Below are 24,418 nucleotides of genomic sequence, written 5' to 3' on the forward strand. Positions count from 1 at the left end.
ATATTTTTTAACTATTAGATTAGCAGAAATGAAAAAATTGATGATACCTAGTATTGGCATGGATATTGAAAAATCAGCACCTTCTGCTTTTTTGGTAGAAGTATGAGTGGTTTAGAGGACAGTTTGGTAATTTTTCTCTGTAAATTAAAGAATTCATATACTCTTTGACTCAGCATTTTCACTGCTGGTAATTTATGGTACATATATCTTTGCAAAAGTATGTGAAGATAGATGTCCACTGTAGCATTGTTTAAAATAGCAAGCAACAACATCAATAATAACATACCTAAAAAATTGACAATGACTTAAACGTATAGTTAGGTTTGTTACAGCACATCCATAAGATGGAGTCTGAAATGAATTAGGTAGATCTGATACATGAATGAAAATTGCAAACATTAAAAACAATAATCACTCTTCTGTGAATAAAAAAGATGTTTATATACACAAATACACTGAATTGTGTAACTTTTTTTTTCCCCCTGAAAGAGTATGTAAGAAAGTTAGCAGTAGTTAATTTCATACAGGGGACTGTGGGTAGTGGTGGTAGGGGAAAGTTTTTTCTTTTTAATTTAAAGCTTTCTGAACTGATTGAATTTTATTTAAAGAAGGGTATCCACAACCTGAAATTATGGACCATTTTTCATTTCTTTATGCTTTTCATAATTAAAAAAGAGCCCAATGGGATTTTGATTGTCATTTCATTGACTTTATAGAATAATTTGGGGAGAATGAGGAATATGGCTTTTTTTTTTTAAATTTTTATATTACTGAGGTTTTCTTTTACGTTCTTCAGCATTTTATACTCTTTTTTATGTAAGCCTTTACTATTTATTGGTAAGTTTTTTTTTAGGTATGTTAGCTTTAGTTTCTATTGTGAACAAGATCTTTTTAAATTACATTTTCTAGCTGATTATTAAGCTACTTGAAAGTTGATTTCCTTATGATTATTTCATATTTTGACATGTTATAGAACTTTTCCAGCTTGAATAGCTTTTCAGTGCATTCACTTGGATTTTCTGGTATACAATTATGTCATAATATTTTAAAACTTGTTTCAGATTCCTCAGTTCCTTTTAGATGATTGCTTCAAAAATGGTATCCCCTGCCGTATATTTTGTACTCAGCCAAGACGATTAGCAGCAATTGCTGTGGCTGAAAGAGTTGCTGCAGAGAGAAGAGAAAGGATTGGTCAGACAATTGGGTATCAGATTCGATTAGAAAGCAGGTAAAGATAATCCTCCTGTAGCTTCTTTTATCATGCTTACATTTAGGAGTAAATGTTTACATTTCACATTTAAAAATAGGGACAGTGCTAATCAAAACATTAGATGATCATTTTGCTCCAAGTATCAGGATACAGAGTTGGTGTCTAAAATCACTGAGTTTTTTGAATAAATATTGTTTCAAAGTATGATGGTCAGAGCATAAGGGAAACTAAGTTATTGTTTTTCTCCTTTTTAAAGAGCTCTATGTTGATAGGGTTTAATAATGTAGTAACATTTAGGAGAATGTATTTTATATAGTTTGAGTTCCAAAATGACATCAGATCTATTACCCATTTAAATTTGTGAAGATGGAGCACTGATCATCACAATAATTATTTGAATATTCAGAGAATAGTTACAAGCTTGGGCCAAAAATACAAATCCTGTTTCGTAGGTTGAAATTAGTGCAAGTTACTTTACCTCTTTGAGCTTGTTTCCTCATCTAAAACATTAGGCTAATAAAAGCATCTAGAGCACAGGTATGATGTGAAATTTAAACATTCGATAAATGTTAGTGACGGAATTTATTATTAGTAGCAATGATATGAAGGAGCCCTGGTGGTATAGTATTTAAGCGCTCAACTGCTGAGAGGTTGATGGTTGAAACCCACCATCTGCTATTTGGGAAAAAGATGTGGCAGTCTGCTCCCGTGAAGACTTACAGCCTTGGATACCCTTGGGGCAGTTCTGTTCTGTCTTGTAGGGTTGTTATGAGTCAGAATGGACTCAACGACAGTGAGTTTTGTTTTGGGGGGGGTTTTAGTAATGGTACTAGTAATATCTACTTGACAAATAATACCGTTTCTATGTACTCTGAATAGTTTGGATATAGTGATTCAAAAAGCTGATTGTGTAAATATTCACTTATAATGTACTTTATCCCCAAGCAAAAAGTGTTTGTCTTTTTTTAAAAAAATCTATTTAGGTTCCTTGACAAAAAGCTGTTTGAGATACAGTGAAACCTGTGAGAGTTGGAACTCAACAGGACTACCTTGTTTTTTTGGGCATGCAAGTTTTCTGCCTTTGACAGTGTGGAAAACATCTATTGTTTGTTTTAGTGAAAAATATTTAGTGCAAAATTTTTGAGTTTTTCTTCTCCGGCAGGTTTCCACCTTTACACAGGTTGCAGCTGTAATAAATTTATGACTTTATCAGGCATAAAATATATATTTTGCATAATTTTGCTAATAAGCCATGTGTACCAGTACACTATTAATTAGTAATATTTATTAAAGTACCTATAAGACCAGCATTTAATATGATCATATTTTAATTACATACAAGATTTGTAGTTGTCCACATTATTTTGGTTTTTTTAAAAGGGTTTCTCCAAAGACACTTCTGACATTTTGCACTAATGGAGTATTACTTCGCACGTTGATGGCGGGAGACAGTACATTGTCAACTGTGACACATGTTATTGTGGTAAGAGTATTGTTGAAAATTTTCCATGGAGAACTCAGATTGCTTGTTTATGGGCATGATTAAATTTTAAGTAAGCAATTACATTTTTGGAATACATGGAAACTAATTCTTTTGAACAGCTTACTATAGTCAAGTAATTTTTTGTTGTATATAATTATTAGAAATAAATGTTTTTGCATTGACTAATGATTTCTTACCATCAGGTTTATGGGGGGAAATAAAATTAGGAGGTAGGTTTTTTTTTAAATGTACATTTTATACATGAAAACAATTAATGTACTTAGATTTCTCCAGAAATGGTGAAAGTTTTCTTTTTTCTCTATGGTCATCTGATGCCCCTTTAGTATTCTGTATTTCCAGTATTAGGGGTGTATTTCATAAGTCATTTAACTTCATGGTTAAGCTGCTAATAAAGCTGATGAAATAAGCAGATCAGTTCCCCCCTTAGTAAAGAATTTTTAAGCTTTTATACAGTTTATCCAAAAAAAACTAAGTTTTATAAGCTTGCAGAAAGCAGCTGTTGGAAACTTAATAGTTCTGTGTCTTGCATCCAAAGGATGCATTTGAACCTGATACTAACAGAAGCATATTTAGATAGATTTTGTATTAAAGCTACATTAAATTAGACTTCACTAATATAGAATTTGCTGTAGTTTCTTTGGTTTTATGTCCTGTAGAAAAAAGGTTAGTACTTTGTTATCTGCAGTAGTTTTTTAATGTCTGATTATTTCTGAATTGTCTATAATACAAAATTTTAATTAATATTGACTGGCTTTGTCCACATTTAATTTGAATGAGTATAAAATCCAGCAGCTCCATTATTTTAAAGACTTAGTCATCCATAATGTTTTAACTGTTACATCATTTTATTTTTGTTTATTGCAGGATGAAGTACACGAAAGGGATCGATTTAGTGATTTTTTACTTACAAAGTTAAGAGATTTGTTGCAAAAGCACCCAACTTTGAAACTAATTCTTTCCAGTGCTGCACTGGATGTAAATCTCTTTATAAGATATTTTGGAAGCTGTCCAGTGATACATAGTAAGTTAAATGATTAGATTTCTTCTGGAATTTTTATGAAAGAACAAATATGGTATGATTATGTTTATTCTAACAAATTGTTTCCTCTGAGATACTGCTTCATTAGTCATGTCTTAATATTTCTACACTTTTATTCCACCCACAGCTCTCTAATACTGTATAGTGAGCCCAATGCTCTAGCCTTAAAAAGAAATATGCTTTATTTGACCCTGTATTCCCACTTAAATTCATTCTCATGGCTTCTTGAGTGTATTGCTAGACTCCTTGAAAGAGTAGTCTCTACTCCCGTGTTTACCTCCCATTCACTTCCAGATATGCTGCTGCTTAACTTTTGCCCTTGTTCTTTAACAAAAACTGCTCTTGCTACTAAACTTTATTTATTTTACTGTACTTTAGATGAAGGTTTACAGAGAAAACTAGCTTCTCGTTAAACAATTAATGTACACATTGTTTTATGACATTGGTTTCCAATCCTACGATGTGTCAACACTCTCCCCTTCTCGACCTTAGGTTCCCTATTACCAGCTTTTTTGTCCTCTCCTGTCTTTTCATCCTTGCCCCTAGGCTGGTATGCCCATTTAGTCTTGTTTTGTTTTATGGGCCTGTCTAATCTTTGGCTGAAGGGCGAACCTTAGGAGTGACTTCATTACTGAGCTAAAAGGGTGTCCAGGGCCCATACTCTTGGAGTTTCTCAAGAATGTGTCGTACCAGTACGTCTGGTCTTTTTTTTTTTTTTTTGAGTTAGAATTTTGTTCTTCATTTTTCTCCAGCTCTGTCCGGGACCCTGTATTGTGATCCCTGTCAGAGCAGTTGGTGGTGGTAGCTGGGAACCATCTAGTTGTGCTGGACTTAGTCTGGTGGAGGCTGTGGTAATTGTGGTCTTAGTTATCTCTAAGATATACATTGACTGTTTTTTAAAATTCCTATTATTTAGTACAGGGAAGACCATTTGAAGTAAAAGAAATGTTTTTGGAAGATATTTTAAGAACCACTGGATATACAAATAAAGAAATGTTAAAGTACAAAAAGGAAAAACAACGAGGTAAGCTTTTTATTAAATAAATTAGTATTGATAGTGACTTTTTTGAATACTCCAGTTTTATATTATGGAGATAGGACACTTTAAAGTGTTTTTCTCTTACATATAATTGTGTACATTTTATTAGAATATTATCCCAAATGTATCTTTTGATGAGTTCTACTTCATAGCTTATGGCCAGAAGTTAAAATCTATGGAGCGGAATTGAACGTGGATGCCAGAGTTGGGAGGCTAAGTGTGTCTGTATCCAAAGATTCAACCACAGTTTTAAGGGGGCAGAAGAGTATGTGAGTATGTGCTGGCTGCCCACAACGTATTTCACAAGACAGGGACAGGGAATGGGTGGATGGGGGTGAAAAGAGTAGCATGTGAGCAACAATATGCCAATCTGTGACACTAATGTCAAGTTTTCAGTGTCTTGATTTTGTTACGGGATTGCATCTATACTTTGAATTTAGCATTATTTGCCTTTTAATACATCTCTCATAATGACTTATATCCTGGCTTTTATGTTAGGGTTTAGATCACTTTGCTTACTTTTACCTACATTATTCATGACAGAAGACTTGGCTTCAAGTTTTGATTGCCTCATTTGCTCTGAATGACCTTGGACAAATACTTTAACTACTTTGTGTCTTGGAGTCTCGAATCTCTTGAAAAATGTAGTTGGCAAAACCTATTTCATAGGACAGGGCCGGATCACTGATATGTAGAATATATAAAACTAGATCTTGAAGCTCTTCAAGGTGAAAATTGTATATTACTTGTATCTCAAACAACTAGCATAGTGGTAGGAGTTCAATAAATAGTTTACTACAAAGTGTTATATGAATATTAATCATTGATTAAGAAAATATAGCACAGTTGCTCCTCAGTATCCACAGGGAGTTATTGGGTTCAGGACCCCCACCAAAATCTGGGGTTACTTAAATTCCTTATATAAAAAGGCGTTGTATTACATATAACCTGTGCACATCCTCCCATACACTTTAAATCATCTCTAGGTTACTTGTAATACCTAATACAGTGTAAATGCTATAGAAATAGATAATGCTTACACTTAACACTTAATGCTTTTTTTCCCCCACGAATATTTTCAGTCCACGGTTAGTTGAATCCACATATTCAGAACCCATGGATATGGAGGGCTGACTGTATAGCTAAAAATATTCTTATTTAAATTATGGAATTACTTAGAAGTCAACTTCTTACTAATAGATGAAAAGAGGAAGATATTAAGTAGTTTCCTGTGTCATTATCGTTCAGTATAACGTATTTTATTGAATGCTCCTAATTAATATATTTAAAAAAACAGTAACCTGAAAGTAAGGCCAACTTTTAAGTATTATCAGACTTACTTTTTAAAAACAAAGGAATATATTTCAGAAAGCCAAGATTTTATCTTGTATTTTTTTTTTTGGTAATCTTTTTAGAAGAGAAACAACAAACAACGCTTACAGAATGGTACTCAGCTCAGGAGAATACTTTCAAACCTGAGTCTCAGAGGCAGAGAACTGTTCCAAATGTAACTGAAGAATACGACTTACTAGATGATGGCGGTGATGCTGTCTTTAGTCAGTTGGTAAGACATCAGTGGTTTCACAGTGATATTTTGAATGAAAATTATATAAAGAACATTTTGTGAGATTATAATTTTTAAATGCATAATTACAGCATCATTCTGTTAGTTTATTTTAGACTATAGGCAGTCCCTGGATTACGAATGAGTACCGTTCCTAAATCTGACTGTAAGTCAGATCTATACGTAAGTTGGAACAGTTAGATATGATTTGTATCTCACATCAGTTAGTCAAATGTTTGTCTTAATATATAGTATATAGTGTGCCTTTCTGTGCATAAAAAACATGAAAGTAACAGTTCCAGATACATGAAAACATCTTTAACATAATAATACAGCAATAATAATGGTAATATTTTGATGCATGTCACAAAGTAGCATCTGCTTGTTGTAATGAACCATTGTATGTACCTGGAAGTTTTAATATAATACAGGCATTGCCTGGGTTATGAACATCCAACTTACATACGACTCTTTACGAACCAACCCCTGTAAAGCCTTTTATATTAAAAATTCGAGGTACATACAATCATAAGAACAAACTGGGTGCTACTTTGTGATGCACATCAAAAATGTTATCATTATTACTGTGTCATTATGTTAAAGATGTTTTAGTGTATCTGAAAGTGTTTCTCTCATGTTTTTTTATGCATAGAAAAGTACACTAATACTGTATACTAAAGACAAACGTGTGAGTAACTGATGTTAGACGTGTACCATGCTTAGCTGTCCCAACTTACTTACAAATTCGACTTAAAGTCAGATTTAGGAACAGAACTTGTTCGTAATCTGGAGACTGCCTGTAGGTTTTACAGAGGTTGGTTCTTAACTACGGGTTGCACATAAGTTGAATGCTCATAACCCAGGGACTGCCTGTACAACATGCATTTCAGAAAAGCTTTCCAGATGCTTTTTAGAAAAAAACTACTTTTGAGCAGAAGGTACACTTTGCAGATACACTCGGAGTTTTCTGCCATTGTTTAAAGTTAGAATACATCCAGATAAAATATTCATGAGCTTTTAAAAATACTTTTAAAGAATATTTAAAAATTGCTATTTAGCATAGGGAAGACTCATTTGGTTCAATGAAGACCATTTTGACCATGTGAATCAGTGATTCTTAAGCCCAGCTGCACATTAGCTTCACCTGAGGAGAGTGGACAGTGCTGTGGAGTCAGGAATCTGGCCCCCACCACGGGAGATTCTCAGGCACTTGCTCTGGGCCAGTACCTGGCATGAGTGTTAAACACCTTCAGGCGATAACTCTCTCTGACATACAGCTGAGAGAGAAAACTACTGGCGTTGCTGTGCATTTAACGACATTCTATCAGAAGCACATTTGTTTAATATTGTGACTGGGTTATAGTCCTTTGCTGACAAGCTTTTTCTCATACAAAAGATGAATGTAAGAAAGAAAGATAGTATTGTGAGTGATAATATTTGTGATGAAATTAGAAATTTTTATGTCAAAACCTTTGTTATCATATGATTAGTAGTTTTTGTGGCCATATCATTCTTTGCCAGTGAGTGTTAAGCTATTAGGTGATTTATAATCTTTGCATTTGTTTGTTTTAAAGACAGAGAAAGATGTGAATTGCCTTGAGCCATGGTTAATAAAGGAAATGGATGCTTGTCTTTCTGACATATGGCTACATAAAGATGTTGATGCTTTTGCTCAGGTCTTTCACCTTATTTTAACTGAAAATGTTAGTGGTAAGTTTAATTTATTAAAAAAAATTATTACTCTTGCCATTACTTATGGTGGAAGTGTAGTTTAATTGAAAATGTATTTACTACATTTTTTGTTCACAACTAATAATTTGTTCTTTTGAGTACTTATGTTATTTCAGAAGTACAAATCAGTATCTTATTAACATAATAGAATAAATAAATTTTGTGCTAAATCAGGAATTCTTAACTTTGGGTCTTCAGAATAATTTTGTGAGGTCTTTGGCTCCATGGCAATTACGTGCAAAAAATTTTTTTTCATATATGTGCATGCACATATGCGCTATTTCCCCACCTATAGCATAGGGAGGGGATCTTTAGTTTTCTTTGGATTCTCAAAAGATTTGTGATTTCAAAAATGGAAGGAAAAAAAACTGTTGCTGTAGATTATTCGTTTAATAAGTGAAAATGCTAGCATATTTTAGTTACATGAGCTGAAGTTCTAATTCACGTGTACATACTTTGTCGTGTGACATGTTTTCACTAATGAAATTTAACCTAATTTTTGTTAGTTGATTATGGTCGATATTAGCAATCAGGTGAGTTTCAGAACCCTAAAGGCTTCTTTGCAAAAGGCAAAATGAAGGATCATGTCAGTATGATCTGGAAAGGATACAGATGTCAAGCAGTTTATTCCCTCGCCTAAATCTGTCAGCGATATTTGACATAGTTATTACTTCCTTCTTGAAACGTTTTCTTCAGTCAGCTTCTGATACCCACACTTGCTGATTTTCTTCTCATCTCACTGGCTGCAACTTTTTGGTTTACTGAACAAGAAAAAAAAAGAAAACTTCCTGTTTTTCTTGATCATTAAATTTGGAATGCTCCAGGACTCAGTCCTTAAACTTTATTTCTTTCTATGTTTATTCCCTAGATGATCTCATCTAGTCATGGGTTTAAGTATCTACGTAAAATGACCCCTAATTTTATGTTTTCAGTCTTGACCTCTCCTATGACTTCCACACACCTGATTACATGACGTCTCCAGTTATGTCTATTAGATGAATGAAGCTGGATATGCCCCCAAACAATTTTTGATCCCTTTTCCACCTTCATCACTCTCAGCCTGCTCTTTCCTTAGTGGTATACTTTTCAGTAAGTGGCACTACCATTCCCCTGGTTGCTGAGGCAACAAAACATGAAGTCATTCTTGACTTTACTGTCAAACCCCACATTCAACTCATTAGCAAATTCTGTTGGTTTTAGCTTCTAAATAAATCTTGAATCTGACCACATCTCACTTCCCTTACTGCTGCCATCCTACTCCAAGCCAACATTTCTCTCCTGGGCTATTGCAGTAGCCTACTAACTGCTTCTATTCTTGTCTTAGTGTAGTGCATTCTCCATAGAACAAGCACAGTGATCCTTTCATAAAGGAAATCTGATTATTAGATTATGCTACTTCCCAGCTCTTAACCCTTTCATGAATTTCCCTTATGCTCTGAATAAGTCAAAGTCCTTCTCATGATTTGGTCCCTGGCTACCTTTACTGATGTCATTTTCTACCACTCTTTTCCTTTGTTCACTGTGCTTTAGGCACAGTTCTTTTTTTGCTGTTCCTCATGTATACCGGCACATTCCCATCTTTGCCCCTTTGCTTTTGATCTTTCATATGCCAGGAATGCTGTCCCTGCAGTCCCCACAGATACTCATAGGGTCCACTGTCTTAAAGTTTATTTAAATCTCTACTTAGATATTGCCTTCTCAGAGAGGCCTTTTCTAATCACCTTACTAAAATTGCACTCTTTTTCACTATTTCTCATTATCCTGCTTTATTATTTTTCTTGTACTTTCATTACCTCATATCATGTATTTTTCATTTTTTCTACTATCTTTCACTCACTAGAATGTTAACTACATGAGGACAGAAACCTTGTCTGTTTTACTCATTTCTTTATTCCCAGAGGTTCATAGTAAATGCTCAATAAATATTTGTTGAATAATTATATAACTTCTAAATATAAATGATAATCTGAACATGTTTAGTGACAGGAAGCGCACTACCTTTCTTGAGAACACTCATTTGAATTTGGATTGTTTGAATTGTTAATTTTTTTTAATATTTTGAGCTGAAATCTACCTATCTAGCGTCTAGCTTTTTCTGCTTTTGTGGTGATACCGAAGAGATTTAGTGTCTCTTTATGCCTAACAGACTGTCAGGTATAGGAAGATAGTTATTATTTCACCTTTAATTTTTTTGCTTCTGGGCTGACAATATCTATTATTTCAGCTATTCCTTTTTACGTTGACATATCCAGTCATAATACCCTGATACCCTGGTCCCTCTTCTCTAGTAATGTTCTAGTTTGTTCCTCTTAAAAAGCATGGCGTCTAGTCTTGAGTGTTAATCTCTTAGTGATCAGTTTAAGTTAGGCCAGTCAGCTTAGGGTTGCATGAGTCGGAATTGACTCTATGGCAATGGGTTTGGCTTTATTTATTTATTTATTTTGGTATCTGCCTAAAAACCTCTAATTTAGCTCGTGATCGTTATAGCTCTTTGCCAACCACGTTGTCTTACTGATTCATATTATCTTTGAAATTCCTAATTTTTTTTTTTCATATGTGATTTTATTAAATTAATCCCCACATCTTATACTTAAGGAGTGCTGGTGGCACAATGGTTAATCATTCAGCTGCTAACTAGAGAGATAAGCAGCTCTAATCCACTGGCAGCTCCTACTAGGCCAGTTATGCTCTGTGCTGTATGGTCGCTATGACTCAGCAACAGGCTCGGTTTTTGTTTTTTTGTCTTACACTTGTTGGTTTGAAATTTTTTGAGCTTAAGACATTGTGTTTATTTCTTTTAAATTTCATCTTGTAGTGAGACTTGGCTCATTGTTTCAGCTTAAGAGTTTTTTTTCTCAATTCTAATTATTATCTAGTATATAAATAAGCTTTCTCAGTTTATTAATTTGAGGGGCCTGGGTCAATGATCAAGCACTGTGGTATGCTAAAAGAGGCCTTAGGCCAAAATTCTTTGGGTATGGTCATTAAAGCAGTTGTTCAAGCAGAAAGAGATAAAGCTCTTTTGGCATATGTTGTTCTTTGTCTTAACACTGTGAGGCATATACCCATCCCAGTTTACAGGTGAAAAGGCAGAGTTTAGAGAGTTAACTTGCTCACGATCCCACAGCTAATCAATGATTTATGCCCAGGCAATTTGTGTATTCTTTTTTTTTTTTATGACTACCTTATTCTTTTTTTCTAAGCTTTACTTATTTTATTGTTGTTGAGACTATTCACAGCAAAACATACACCAATTCATTGGTTTCTACATGTACAATTTAGTGACATTAACTACGTTATTTGTGTTGTGCAACCATTCTCACCCTCCTTTTCTGACTTGTTCCTTCCTCAGCATAAATTCACTGCCCCCTAAGTTCCTATCTTAAGAGTTGCTGTTGTCAATTTGATCCCATATCGCTAGTTCTTAAAAGAACTGGGTCAAAGCCCTAGTTTCACCATTTTTTTTTTTTAGTAGTCTGTATTTTGAAGAATAATTTCTGTATTTGAAAATGTGAGTATTTTTCATCTCCAGTTTTCTTGCGATCTTTTCCCGTCTATTTTGTCTTCAGTATTTACTGGAAGCAGTTTAGCAGTCTTATCTAAAAGTTAAAAGATTTCAACTCTAGGACATTGCTTTGTTAAAATAAAAAAAAAAAACCCATTGCTGTCAAGTTGATTCCGACTCATAGTGGCCCTATAGGACAGAGTAGAACTGCCCCATAGGGTTTCCAAGGAGTGCTTGGTAGATTCGAACTGCCGACCTTATGGTTATCAGCCGTAGCTCTTAAGTCTACACCACCAGGGTTTCCTTGTTAAAATAAAATAGTACCGTTAAAATATTTATGAAACACTTGAAATATTTAAGTCTTACCCTTGACCCACTTCCTAGATATTCCTTTAGTGAATATTAGACTGTTATTATTATTTTTTTAATTAATTTTTATTAAGCTTCAAGTGAACATTTACCATTCCAATCAGTCTGTCACATGTAAGTTTACATACATCTTACTCCCTTCTCTCACTTGCTCTCCCCCTATTGAGTCAGCCCTTTCAGTCTCTCGTTTCGTGCCAATTTTGCCGTCTTCCTTCTCTCTCTATCTTCCCATCCCCCCTCCAGTCAAGAGTTGCCAACACACTCTCCAGTGTCCACCTGATTTTAGACTGTTATTTTGACATTGTTGATCATCGTATGAACCCAGGCTCTTCTTCTTTATAGTTTTATTGAACGTTACTATTCCAATATTTGAAGCCATGTGAAGTAAACTAAAATGTTACTATAGCTCTGTGAACAGGTATTCACTTTCTAATCTTTATATTTTTATTCTAAAATCTCAACTCTTGGTTGGCATCAGAGTTGAAACTACCTTGGGCTTCACAAATTTCTTTTAACACCATCATTTTTCCTTTGGGATCCCACAGAAACAGTAATTAGCTGGTTTAATAAGATTAGGCATCTTCTGTCATGCTGACTGTATTAGTTATCTATACCTACATGACAAATGATTCTGAAACTTTGCAGCTTGTGAAACATTATCTCACATAGTGTCTGAAAGTCAAGAATGTGGGAGTAACGTAGCTGAGTGGTTCTGGCTCGTAGTTTCTCATCAGGTTGTAGTTAAGCTGTTAGCAGGGACTACAGTCATCTCTACGTTTTCTGGAGCTGGAGGAACTACTTCCAGGAAGGCTCACATACATGGCTCTTGGCAAGAGGCCTCAGTTTGTCATTGGCTGCTGGCAGAAGGCTTCAGTTTCTTGCCATCTGGGCCTCTCCATAGGGCTGCCTTATTGTCCCTAGGACATGGCAGCTGGCTTCTTTCCGAGCAAGCGATCCAAAAGGAAGATGGAGACAGAGCAAACAGGAAGCTGTAGTTACCTTTTATGACCTACTGTCTAAAGTTACACACCGTCACTTCTGCTTTATTCTGTTTGTTAGAAGTGAGTCACTAAGTGCAGCTGACATTCAAGGGAAAGGGACTTAGGCTCCATCTCATGAAGGCAGGAATAATAATGAATTTTTTAGACATTTTAAAACTCCCACATTTATTCATATCCCTCTGCCCCAAATACATGCATTTTGAGACTGTTCTTCAAGGTTGTGGATTAAATACTCAGTTGATGTAGTAATTCTCACGGAGTGAGCATAGATCTAATCACTTAATAGACTTCTTTAAAAATACATACGCCTGGCCATCCCAGGCCTACTGAATATGAATCTAGGAGTAAGACATGTCTGTCTGTGTTTTCAAAAAATAAACAAAAGGCTTTTAGACCCCTTTGTTGTTGTTGTGTGCTGTCGAGTCAATTCCAACTCATAGTGACCCTATAGGACAGAGTAGAACTGCCCCATAGGGTTTCCTAGGCTATAATCTTTACGGGAGCAAATTGTCAGGTCTTATCTCCCATGGAGCGGCTGGTGGGTTCAAACTGCTGACTTTCCATTAGCAGCCAAGTACTTAATCATTGTACCACCAGGGCCTGTTAGACCCATCTACCCTGTTTAAAAACCATTAATTTATATCAGTAATGTATAGCATGTTTTAGAGTATTACTGAATAATGAGGGTAATTGGGTATATATGGAAAATTAAATTTTCCCGTTTGTAATTAGGATAGAATTTATCACTGAGATATTTTTCAGTAATGATTTTTTTTTTTCTGAAATTACCAATTTTATAATTTAAGCAAAGTAGTGCTAGGTCATTATATTACATTTCTTCAGAAGTATATCTAAGAAAGAACTTAAATAGAACCTTAATTGTTTTTTCTCGTAGAGGGATTTTATGGGAAGTAAACTTTCACCACCATTATTTATTCCCATTAAGTGTCTTGGAAAATAGTAGCCAGGAATGATGGAGGGAAACAAGGCAAAACAAAACGACAACAAAAAAAGCATCTTAAACCTTATATTTGAAGCCTTCTCAGTTAAACTTTTAAGCATTAATTACTAGCTACTGAAGGAAACTAACCATTTAACTTTTTGGTTCTTGATTGCACCTTGTCATTTGGTGACTGAGGCAATAATATGTAGATTTAGGAAGATTATTTAAAGGTTCTCCAAGTTAGTAGGTTCCCTTTTCTGTTTTAATTATCTAGATGAATTTAAAATAGTTTAACAAATATCTTTCCTTCTCCTACTTTCCAGTGTCTATTCCATCCTGTTTATGCTAAGGCATATCAATATCAGAGTTCCCTGGATTATCTGAAGGGTATTATAATGCTGTTATCATGTAGTTACTTGGAGGGGCAATTCTTATGTGAACACAAAGGGACAGGTTAATTCTCCTGCAATTCAATTCTTTGATTAAAAACTCTTTTTAATTAAAATGGTTTTAAATAATTCAGAAACCTAACAGTTCTGTTTTTGTTTTCTTTTAGTCGATTACAGGCACAGTGAAACCAGTGCAACAGCCCTGATGGTTGCTGCAGGACGAGGTTTCACAAGTCAAGTAGAACAGTTAATTAGTATGGGAGCCAATGTCCATAGTAAAGCATCAAATGGCTGGTAATTTCTTCTAACCTGCATCCATTCTTTGTATCATTTGTATAGCTACACATATCTTTTTCGATTCCTTTTGCTTATTTTTATATTAAAAGCTATTGTGTCACATAAAAGCTATTGTGTCATAATTGTTTGTACACCTCTGTTTTAATGACAAAGTAAATAATTTTGAGAGGCCAGTTTTATAATTTTAAGAACATTATTTCTGTGTCTTAATTTGGTATGTTTTGAATTTTGGTAGGATGGCTTTAGATTGGGCAAAACACTTTGGACAAACTGAAATTGTGGATCTTCTAGAATCTTACAGGTAAAACTTTATACTATAGTTTTTACCTCCTTTTTTAAAAGCTTAGCCATGTAAATTGAAAAACCAAAAAACCTTGTGCTGTCGAGTCGATTCTGACTCATAGCAACCCTATAGGACAGAGTAGAACTGCCCCACAAAGTTTCCAAGGAGCGCCTGGCGGATTCAAACTGCTGACCCTTTGGTTAGCAGCCACAGCACTTAACCACTATGCCACCAGGGTTTCCATGTAAATCATAGAATGTGATAAATTAGGTTATTTATAGCCTGTTGTCCAGAGATTGGAGCCCTGGTAGTGCAGCAGTTAAGAGTTCGGCTGCTAACGAAAAGGTTGGCAGTTTGAATCCACCAGCTACTCCTTGGAAACCCTATGGGGCAGTTCACCTCTGTCCTGTACGGTCGCTATGATTTGGAATTGGCTCAACGGCAACAGATATTTTGGTTTATCCAGAGATTTTTTTTTTTTTTGGTAATTCTAAGGAATATTTCTGTGAGGTTTTATTTTGTAGGTTGTTGATAATGTCTAGTGTGTTATAATATTTACATTTTAATTTGAAAAATCAGATGGGAGATTTCCGATTAAACATGATAAATAGAACGTATGTATTTATCTCTGCATTTTCCTAAAATATCACTAAAATGATGATGAAGGAATATAAAAGTTGTAAACTGACCAAGTCAAAGAGAAAGCAGAGACATAGCTTATGGGAGGTGTTAGTGAACTTTTGGACAAAAGATAGCTGATGGATTAGTGATAATTGACTTAACTGAAACCTTAGCACCTACAGAGGGGAATACTGATAAGAAACAAACTCATTTTAGTTTTGGAACTCCTGAAAGGCTCATTCAACTACCTGTGAAGGAATCAGTGAAAGGGCTGAAAAAAATAGTGGGATGGGTTAAGATTTTTATGAGGAACAATTAGGACTCCAGATTCCCTTCTCCCTTGCTACCAGGTAGTACCCTTGCCCACCTTGGTAGGAAGTAGAGGATTTAGTAAAAAAATTAAGCCTTGGAGGCTTGTGGCTTTAGGATTATTAAAAAATCGACCATAGAGGCTTTGGATTTGGGATTACCATATAGTGGGGAGTGGGGTGAGGTATCAAACAAACAAAAAAAGGTTTTAAGTCAAAGTCTGCTGACTGAAAGTTGTGATACCATCCACTGCCTTTGCTTATCATCACCTACCACCTTTTTCTGTTTGGAGCTTATATTCTTTGGCAGAAAACTTGAGAATTCTTTCCTGGAAAAAAAGACCATGCCTGGAGAAAAGATTTAGAAATACAGAACATTTGGTGTTCCTTCGACGAAATGATTATCTTTTAAACTAGATAACGCAACAATCCTGCCTGTGCCCGTGAAGTTTTTTGGTGCTTTACTCTTTATTAGGGAGTCCCTGGGTTGTGCAAGTGGTTAAGTGTTCAACTACTAGCTGAAAGGCTGGTGGGTTCAAGGTTGGTGGTTCAAGACTCACCCAGAGGTGTTTTGGAAGACAGGCCTGGTGATCTCTTTCTAGAAGGTCAAAGCCTTGAAAACACTATGGAGCACAGTTCTGCTCTGACACACATGGGGTCACTATGAGTCAAAATTGACTTGATGGCAACTAGCAGCAACTCTTTATGAGTAAATGGCTAAGGATTGACCACCAGGCTTTTGGGGGGAAAAAGCATCTACAAATCAAAACAAAAGAAAACAACGACCAAAAAAACCCAGAACCGAGATGAAACTAAGAACTAGTGAACTGAAGACAACGTCAGAAACAAAACTGTAATAGAAAAATTTGCATTCGTGAAACAAAAACAATGCGCTATAGAAAAGGAACAGAATACAAGTTTTTGCTCAAATTTCATCTCATTACCCTTTTTAGTATTGCAGTCTACCTCCCTGTGCTGTTGATCCCCCTTCACCTGTTCTACTTTTTCTTTTTTCCACGGACCCTACTATCTTCTGATATACTATATAATTTACTCATTTACTATATTTATTGATTTGTCCATCTCTTCCCTCAACTAGACTTTAGTAAGCTCCTTGTCTCTGTTCAAGAACTGTTTGGATATAGTAGATATTCAGAGAATATTTATTGAATGAGTGAATGAACAAGAAAGAGCCCTTGGCAGTTAAAAAAACAGAAAACAAACAAAAAAAGAAAAAACTGGAGGGTTGTAAGATAAAATTGAGAAAACTTTCCAAAAAGTAGGAAAACAAGATGAGATGGAAAATTGTAGAAAAAAGATAAGAAAAATTTACTTCCTGTGTACCCTTTATTAGATAGCTGTTAGAGAATGTGCTCCACAAAGTAAGTAAAACAGTAGACCCCACACAGGAAAGGTGAAAGAAATGCCCAGGATGCTGATGAATCCAAGTGTTAGGATAAGAGCCATCCAGCAGGCCTAGGCCTCATAGGAGTGGAAGATGGAGGGCTCAAACAGGGAATTTTCTGAGGGGGGAGAATAGATTGCCTATTATTTTTAACTGCATTAAAAAGGCTTATGAATCTAAAGGATTAATGATCAGTACACGTAAAACTAAGCAAATAAAAAGTACCCTAGGAAAAGCAGAAAGTTACAGAAGGAGGTGTAACCATAGTTCACTGTTTGACTCAGTGGTTTAGTGTTTACATAGTCACGGCTAAGTAAAGACTGAATAAGGATTTAACAGAAGTAGAGATTGGTGTGGGTGGGAAGTATATGGAGGTGGTGACCTCATTTTTCATTAATTGGAGGTTCACAGATAATGACTAAATTGTTAAACCAGTAAATAGAGTATATGCATGTTGCTTAGAAATATTCCAGTAAATACCAAAAGAAATAACAAAAAGTATTGAAAGAGATCCTTCTTAGGATGAGATCCTTCTTAGTATGAATTAGGAGTGAAGAAGGATTTTTTTTTTTTTTATAAAACCTTTTATTAGCATCATGTACATGTATTGTTTGATTAAAAAAAAATCAGAAAGGCACTACTTTAAAAAATACTATGAATCTAATCTATCATTTAGAATATCATTTAGATAATTAGAGATTTTAGATTTAATGTACTTTGTAATACATAGCTTCTGTTTTCAGTCTATAAAATCCTCAAAAGGAAAAAAAAATTGAGTCTGAAGTTAAAATATATTAAAATACCCATTATTTAAGAACATGTAAAATTTTTTATTTCACCTATGTTTTTGTATTTAATTTTATAGATGTAGTCTTAGACATTAAAACAAAACAAAAACCCAAATCCAAAAACACATTGCCCTTGAGTCCATTCTGAAGTAAATGTTTGAAGTATGAAATGAGTTGTGTTACTTTAAATTCATTTAATGATAATGTAGGTTACAGAGTCCCAAACTTCTTTGCAGATCCAAAGACTAATTCTGGTGTGGTGGGTTTTATTGTCATTTCAGTGATAGCACCTAGAACTTTGAATTCTCTTAGTGCTAATACTTTGAATGTTCTAGACATTCTTTGGTAAATGTTAGGTAAAGCTCACTAGACAATACAGATTTCCAAGTAAAGCAATTATCTGGATAGTATTTTAATTAACATGCTGACTGGGCTTTTTTTTTATTCTCAGAGATCATGACATTATCAATTAAAAATTTCAAATGTTTAAAATTAAGTTTATTATGTTTGCTGGATTATTGATAATTGATATCTAAAGTTTAAAGCTTTAAACAAGGAACATAATGCTGCTTTATTAATCTGTTAAACAGTAAGAAAATAATAAACTTAAAATGTTTTAAAATGGATCTTGAAATTCAAAGTACTGCAGTTGTAAAGTTGTATATGTTTCATATTTCCTGTAGAGAAAGCAATCTTATGCTATTTTTCTGCTAAGCCCTTTAGGAGAGATTGTGCTGGAATGAATTTCCAAAAATCCTTTTGAACTTCCTAGAAATCCTGTTGATAATTACTAGAGATGGCAGTAATTTTTTTTGTTTGTTTGTTTTTTGGTCTTTTTTTGACATACAGCATGAAGAAAGCAAGATATTTATTTCAGTAATTTATGTTATTCTGGCTTTTAGAAAATGGCATTACCCAATTAAGAGTCATGTTAAACTGAGCCTATAGAAATTTTTTTTTATGTGACAATATTCATGAGAGTGTTGTTTATAATAATGAACAATTAGAAACAACCTATTAAGAAAATATAAATGATGACCACAAGTTTGTATTTGTTAGCAGTTTTGTTGAAATATAATTCATATAATATACAATCATTTAAGTATATAATATAGTGGTTTTTAGTATATTCAGAGATATGCAACCATCACCACAGTCAATTTTAGAGTATTTCCATCACTTTGAAAAGAAACCTGTATCCGTTAATAGTCACTTTCTATTTACCCTCAACCCTCCCAGCCCTAGCCAGTCACTAGTCTACTTTCTCTATTTATAGATTTGCCTATTCTTGATGTTTCATATAAATGGAATATGATATGTCATCTTTTATGATTGGCTTCTTTCACTTAAAAAAAAAAAAAACCCAGTGCTTTCACTTAGCATAGTGTTCTTATGGTCTATTCATATTGTAGCATGTATCAGTACAACTTTATGGTACAGTAAAACTTCGGAAAGCCAGAACCTGTGTAAGGCGGAAACCTGTCAGAGAAGAAAAACTCAAATATTTTCCACTAAGAGAGAGTGATAGAAAAGTGATAACCTGCACCCTGTCAAAGGTAGAAAACTTGGCTAGAGCCTGGAAAACAAGGCAGTCCCACTGAGTTCCATCTCTCACAGATTTCACTCTATATCCACACTGTGTATATACCGCAGGTTGTTGATTGATTCATTCATCACTTGATGAATATTTGGGTTGTTTCCACTTTTTAGCTATTAGGAATGATGCTGTTATGAACATTTGTGTACAAGTTTTGATGTAGACGTAAGTTCTAATTTCTCGTATATATTTCTAGTAGTAGAATTACTGATAATTTTTCAACATTTTGAGGAACTGCCGAAGTGGCTGTACCATTTTACTACTCCTAGCAGCAATGTATGAGGGTTCCGGTTTCTTCATTCCCTTGTTAACACTTGTTATTGTCTGTTTTTTTATTATAGCCATCCTAGTGAGTGCGAAGTAGAGTACTATGTAGTTGTGGTTTTGACTTGCATTTTCTCGGTGGCTAATGATGTTGAGCTTTTTTTCATGTGCTTATTGGCAATTTGCGTATTTTTTTTAGAGGAATGCCTTAAGATTTTTTCTTAAAGCACTTATTACTAGATTTTACTTAGAAAAATGTGCTTGAAACCAGAGCAGGAATTATATTATAGCTATCACATTAAGTAACATTTACCCTCTTCAGAGTTTATTAGAAATTTGAAGAAGGACACAATGGGAATCATAACATTTAAGGATTACTTTTTTTTAATGAAAATTGACTTCATCTTTTTTTCAGTGCTTCATTGGAATTTGGAAATCTAGATGAAAGTTCTCTGGTTCAAACAAATGGAAGTGACCTCAGTACAGAAGACAGAGAGCTCCTGAAAGCTTATCATCATAGTTTTGATGATGAAAAAGTAGACTTGGATTTGATCATGCATCTTCTGTACAATATCTGTCATAGTTGTGATGCTGGTAAATAAGCATTGTCTATTTTTTTATAAGAACTGGAACAAAAATGTATACTATGATTTAAAAATTAACATTTCTGTGTATAAATTTTTATATAATTGCTCTGATAGTAATGCTTGAATAATCTCGTAAATGTTATTGTTATTAGTAATACTTAAATACATATGATATAGTTCCTTATAGTATCAACTTTCTGTTGATTGGTTCTGATTTCAAGATGAGATTTAAGATTAAAAAATAATTTTCTTATAAGGTGCAATATTAATTTTCCTACCTGGATATGATGAAATTGTTGGATTGAGGGATCGCATCCTGTTTGATGACAAGCGGTTTGCTGACAATACACATAGGTAAAAGCTGAAGTTTTATGTTTGTTGCTTTAGATAACAGACTGGTACTATAGTATATATTCTCTTTCATTTGTCAACAGGTATCAAGTCTTTATGCTTCATTCAAATATGCAAACATCTGATCAAAAGAAGGTATTAAAAAATCCACCTGCAGGTGTTCGAAAAATAGTAAGCTTCATAAAATCTCTTTTCTATTTTTATTTCTCATTGGTTCTATTTTCATATTAATTATAAAATAACATCCTATTACAGATCCTTTCCACCAATATTGCTGAAACCAGCATCACAGTCAATGATGTTGTCTTTGTTATTGATTCTGGTAAGGTGAAAGAGGTATGTTCAGGTAAATTGTATTATTATGTAAATGAAGAAGGTTAAATTCCACTTTAACAAATGCTTTCACAAACAGAATTCACTCTAACAGGAAAATTTCTAATTCTAGATGATTTTAACATAGTAGCAATTGTTGATTTCACTAAAATGAACGTATAGTGTATCTTGTTACAATTAACAAATTATACTGGAGAAAGATATAGCAGTTTGTTTCCATAAAAGAGTACAGCCTTGGAAACCCTATGGGGCAGTTCTACTCTGTCCTGTAGGGTCGCGATGAGTCAGAATCAACTGGATGCCAATGAGTTTTTTAACAAATTATACAAAAAATTTAGCTTCTGCTCATTAAATACTAGGAAAAAGGTAAAGCTGTTGGGTAGTTATAGTAAAACTTAAAATAATATGAGAATTTGATTATATATTTTATACTTTTTCTTTTTGTATCTGAGTCTGGATTCTTTCCCTCTTGTTCATTGTTATATCCTCAGGTCATTACCTACAGTTGTTGTAAAAAAAGATATTTAGTTCAAGGGAACCACGCTGAAAGAAAGCAAACAAACATAAACCATGATCAGTCGGCAAACTGCAGCCAGAGAGCTAAATCTGGCCCACAACCTCATTTTGTAAATAAACTTTTATTGGAACACAGCCACTCCTACCCTTTTACTTATGGTTCCTGGCTGCTTTCATACTGCAATAGCAGATTTAAATTATTACTACAGAGACCCTGTGGACTCCAAAGCCTAAAGTATTTACTCTCTGGCCCTTTACATAAAAAGTTTGCCAACCTCTGGTATAAGCAGAAGGCAGCATTCATTTCTTTTCAGCATTGCAATGCCCAGAAATTCTCAATTCCCTAAACTTTTGGTAGATCCTTTCACTGAAAGAATGAGTGATTGAGGCAGTTAATTTTTCAAGGGAAGAAATATTATACATGTTTAGAAAGCAAATACCTGATCTAGTGGAGATATTTTTAACGTGAAAAATGTTAATTGCTTTATAATGTTTTTAATATAATTTTTAGGAATATCTTATGAAAACAAAATTTTATTATAAAATTTGTACATATTCATCATAGTTGGTTATACTGTAAAGGAGAGATAAATTTTATTATAAGAACACAATAATGAATATTAATGCTAAAAATATGAATGGTGAGACAGTGGAAATTCTGATTTTATTGCCATAAAATTACCTAAAATTGATGAAATAGATTAAGAATAAATATTTTAAAAGATTATTTAGATATTATTTATTTATATGGTAAACCATGATTAAACCATGGCGGTAATGTCGAAAAGGTAATTATTTTAGATAAAAAATTGACAGATGTTAACATTTTATTAGAAACTAAGTAAACAGCATCTTTTCTAAAAATTTTTGTATTTTAACTTAGGAAGACCGTTTTTATTTGCTCTATGTAGTTATTTTATGAAAGGAAAAGTAAGTGAATGTTTTAAGCATATGTTCTATTCGGGAATGCATTTTTTTAAAATATTTCTCTAGTAAAGTTAAACTTCAGCTTCTTTGAGGAAATAAAAGGTAGTTATTTTTCTTTTTCACTTTTTCCTTTGTAACATTTTGGAAAGACTAGCTTCACTAACAGCCCAGTAGGAGGTAAAATGGGAGAGGTTAAAAATTCTCCACTTTGGTTAGTTTAGTAATTGTTCTTACACCCCTCCAGATAATCTCCCTTAAAAGTATTCCAAAAACTGCCTTTTCTCTATCACTCCTATTCCCCAAAATGGTATAAATTGCGATAGAAAATAAGCACAATAGAACAGATTAGTGCTTTGCAATTTTGATACCTTATGAGAGCTGCCTGCCATTATCCACCTTTAGCAGAGAGAAACACGTAGCTCAGCAAGGCACAGAATGAGACGTTTTCTAGCTCTTGAGTTTTCATCTTTTTTTTTTAGAATGATTGTAATCAGAAAATCTGGATTTTTTTTTTCTTAATCGGTACTTTGTTCTAATTATGTAATCAATAGGGACTTTGAATTAAACTTGACATGTTAAAATATGTTGATAAAGTTTCTTAGTATTTCCTTTGAAATACCTTTTATGTTCTTAAAGATGTTTTAAATGTTACAGAAGTCCTTTGATGCACTGAATTTTGTTACAATGTTAAAAATGGTGTGGATTTCTAAAGCTAGTGCCATACAACGAAAAGGCAGGTAATGTATATTTTAATGGACGTTCATTCAGTTGCCTACAAAATGATAACATTTTCGTATTACATATTTAGTGTATATTCCACTTTCTATAAAATATTAAATGATTCGTATTAGTTTTAATTTTATATTATTTTTGCAAAACAAACAATTTTAATACTTTATAAAATGCAAACTTATGTTACATTAAAATTAAAAACTTTTGTCCAGTATAATCCACACTTAGAAAACATGGAAACTAAAAGTAAAAAAAAAAAAATGTAGTATGGGACAAAGGGCTGATTTTCTTTTTCAAAAAAACTCTTTAAAATTACTTAAGTAAAGATCAGTAATCCAGTTTAACAAAATAAAAATCTTCACAACTGGACCAATAAGTAACACCATTGAATTGTGTCTCCCCAGAGTATCTGTCAACTTGGCTAGGCCCTGATTCCCGGTGTTGAATATTGTCTACCATTTTGTCATTTGATGTGATTTCTCTATGTTTTGTAAATCTTATCACTGTGATACAATGAGATGGATTAGTGGCAGGGCAGCTATATTGATGAGATTTACAAAATTAGATAGTGTCTTAAGCCAGTCTCCTTTGAGATATAAAAGAGAGAAGCGAGCGGAGAGTCAGGAGAACCATACCACCAAGAAAGCAATGGCGGGAGGAGAGTGTGTCCTTTGGATCTGAGGTTCCTGTGTGGAGAAGCTCCTAGATCAAGGGAAGATTGATGACATGGACCTTCCTCTAGGGGCGACAGAGAAAGCCTTCTCCTGGAGCAGATGCCCTGAATTTGGACTTCTAGCCTACTAGACTGTGAAAGAATAAATTTCTCTTTGTTAAAGCCATCCACTTGTGGTATTTCTGTTATAGCAGAACTAGTTAACTAAGACAATCATGGTAACAAAATATTGATGTCAAGGATTTCATTCACTTGGATTTAAAATCAATGTTCACGGAAGCAGCAGTCAAGAAATCAAATGTGGACTACATTGGGCAAATCTGCTGCAAAAGACCTCTTTAGAATTTTAAAAAGCAAAGATGTCACTTTGATGACTAAAGTACGCCTGACCCAAGCCATGGTGTTTTCAATTGCCTTATATACATGTGAAAGCAAGGAAGAC

At 34.0% G+C, this 24,418-nt stretch overlaps 1 protein-coding gene across 7 annotated transcripts in view; it reads left to right on the top strand.

The window, feature by feature from the left end:
- Positions 1-24,418, top strand: part of YTHDC2 (YTH N6-methyladenosine RNA binding protein C2) — a 70,803-nt gene that overhangs the window by 14,030 nt on the left and 32,355 nt on the right. For 6 of the 7 annotated variants that reach the window (XM_010589879.3, XM_003405013.4, XM_064275092.1 and 3 more), the window contains 13 exons: positions 1,062-1,228; positions 2,591-2,693; positions 3,579-3,735; positions 4,670-4,777; positions 6,208-6,356; positions 7,931-8,066; positions 14,462-14,588; positions 14,827-14,892; positions 20,273-20,451; positions 20,702-20,798; positions 20,879-20,966; positions 21,051-21,131; positions 23,226-23,308. In XM_010589879.3, the coding sequence (XP_010588181.2) occupies positions 1,062-1,228; positions 2,591-2,693; positions 3,579-3,735; positions 4,670-4,777; positions 6,208-6,356; positions 7,931-8,066; positions 14,462-14,588; positions 14,827-14,892; positions 20,273-20,451; positions 20,702-20,798; positions 20,879-20,966; positions 21,051-21,131; positions 23,226-23,308 (1,541 nt within the window). The remainder of the gene's footprint in view (positions 1-1,061; positions 1,229-2,590; positions 2,694-3,578; positions 3,736-4,669; positions 4,778-6,207; positions 6,357-7,930; positions 8,067-14,461; positions 14,589-14,826; positions 14,893-20,272; positions 20,452-20,701; positions 20,799-20,878; positions 20,967-21,050; positions 21,132-23,225; positions 23,309-24,418) is intronic. The other variant, XM_023548169.2, reaches the window with a different exon arrangement.

Source organism: Loxodonta africana, chromosome 2, assembly GCF_030014295.1.
Source record: "Loxodonta africana isolate mLoxAfr1 chromosome 2, mLoxAfr1.hap2, whole genome shotgun sequence".
In the NCBI taxonomy this organism is placed as follows: Eukaryota; Metazoa; Chordata; class Mammalia; order Proboscidea; family Elephantidae; genus Loxodonta; species Loxodonta africana.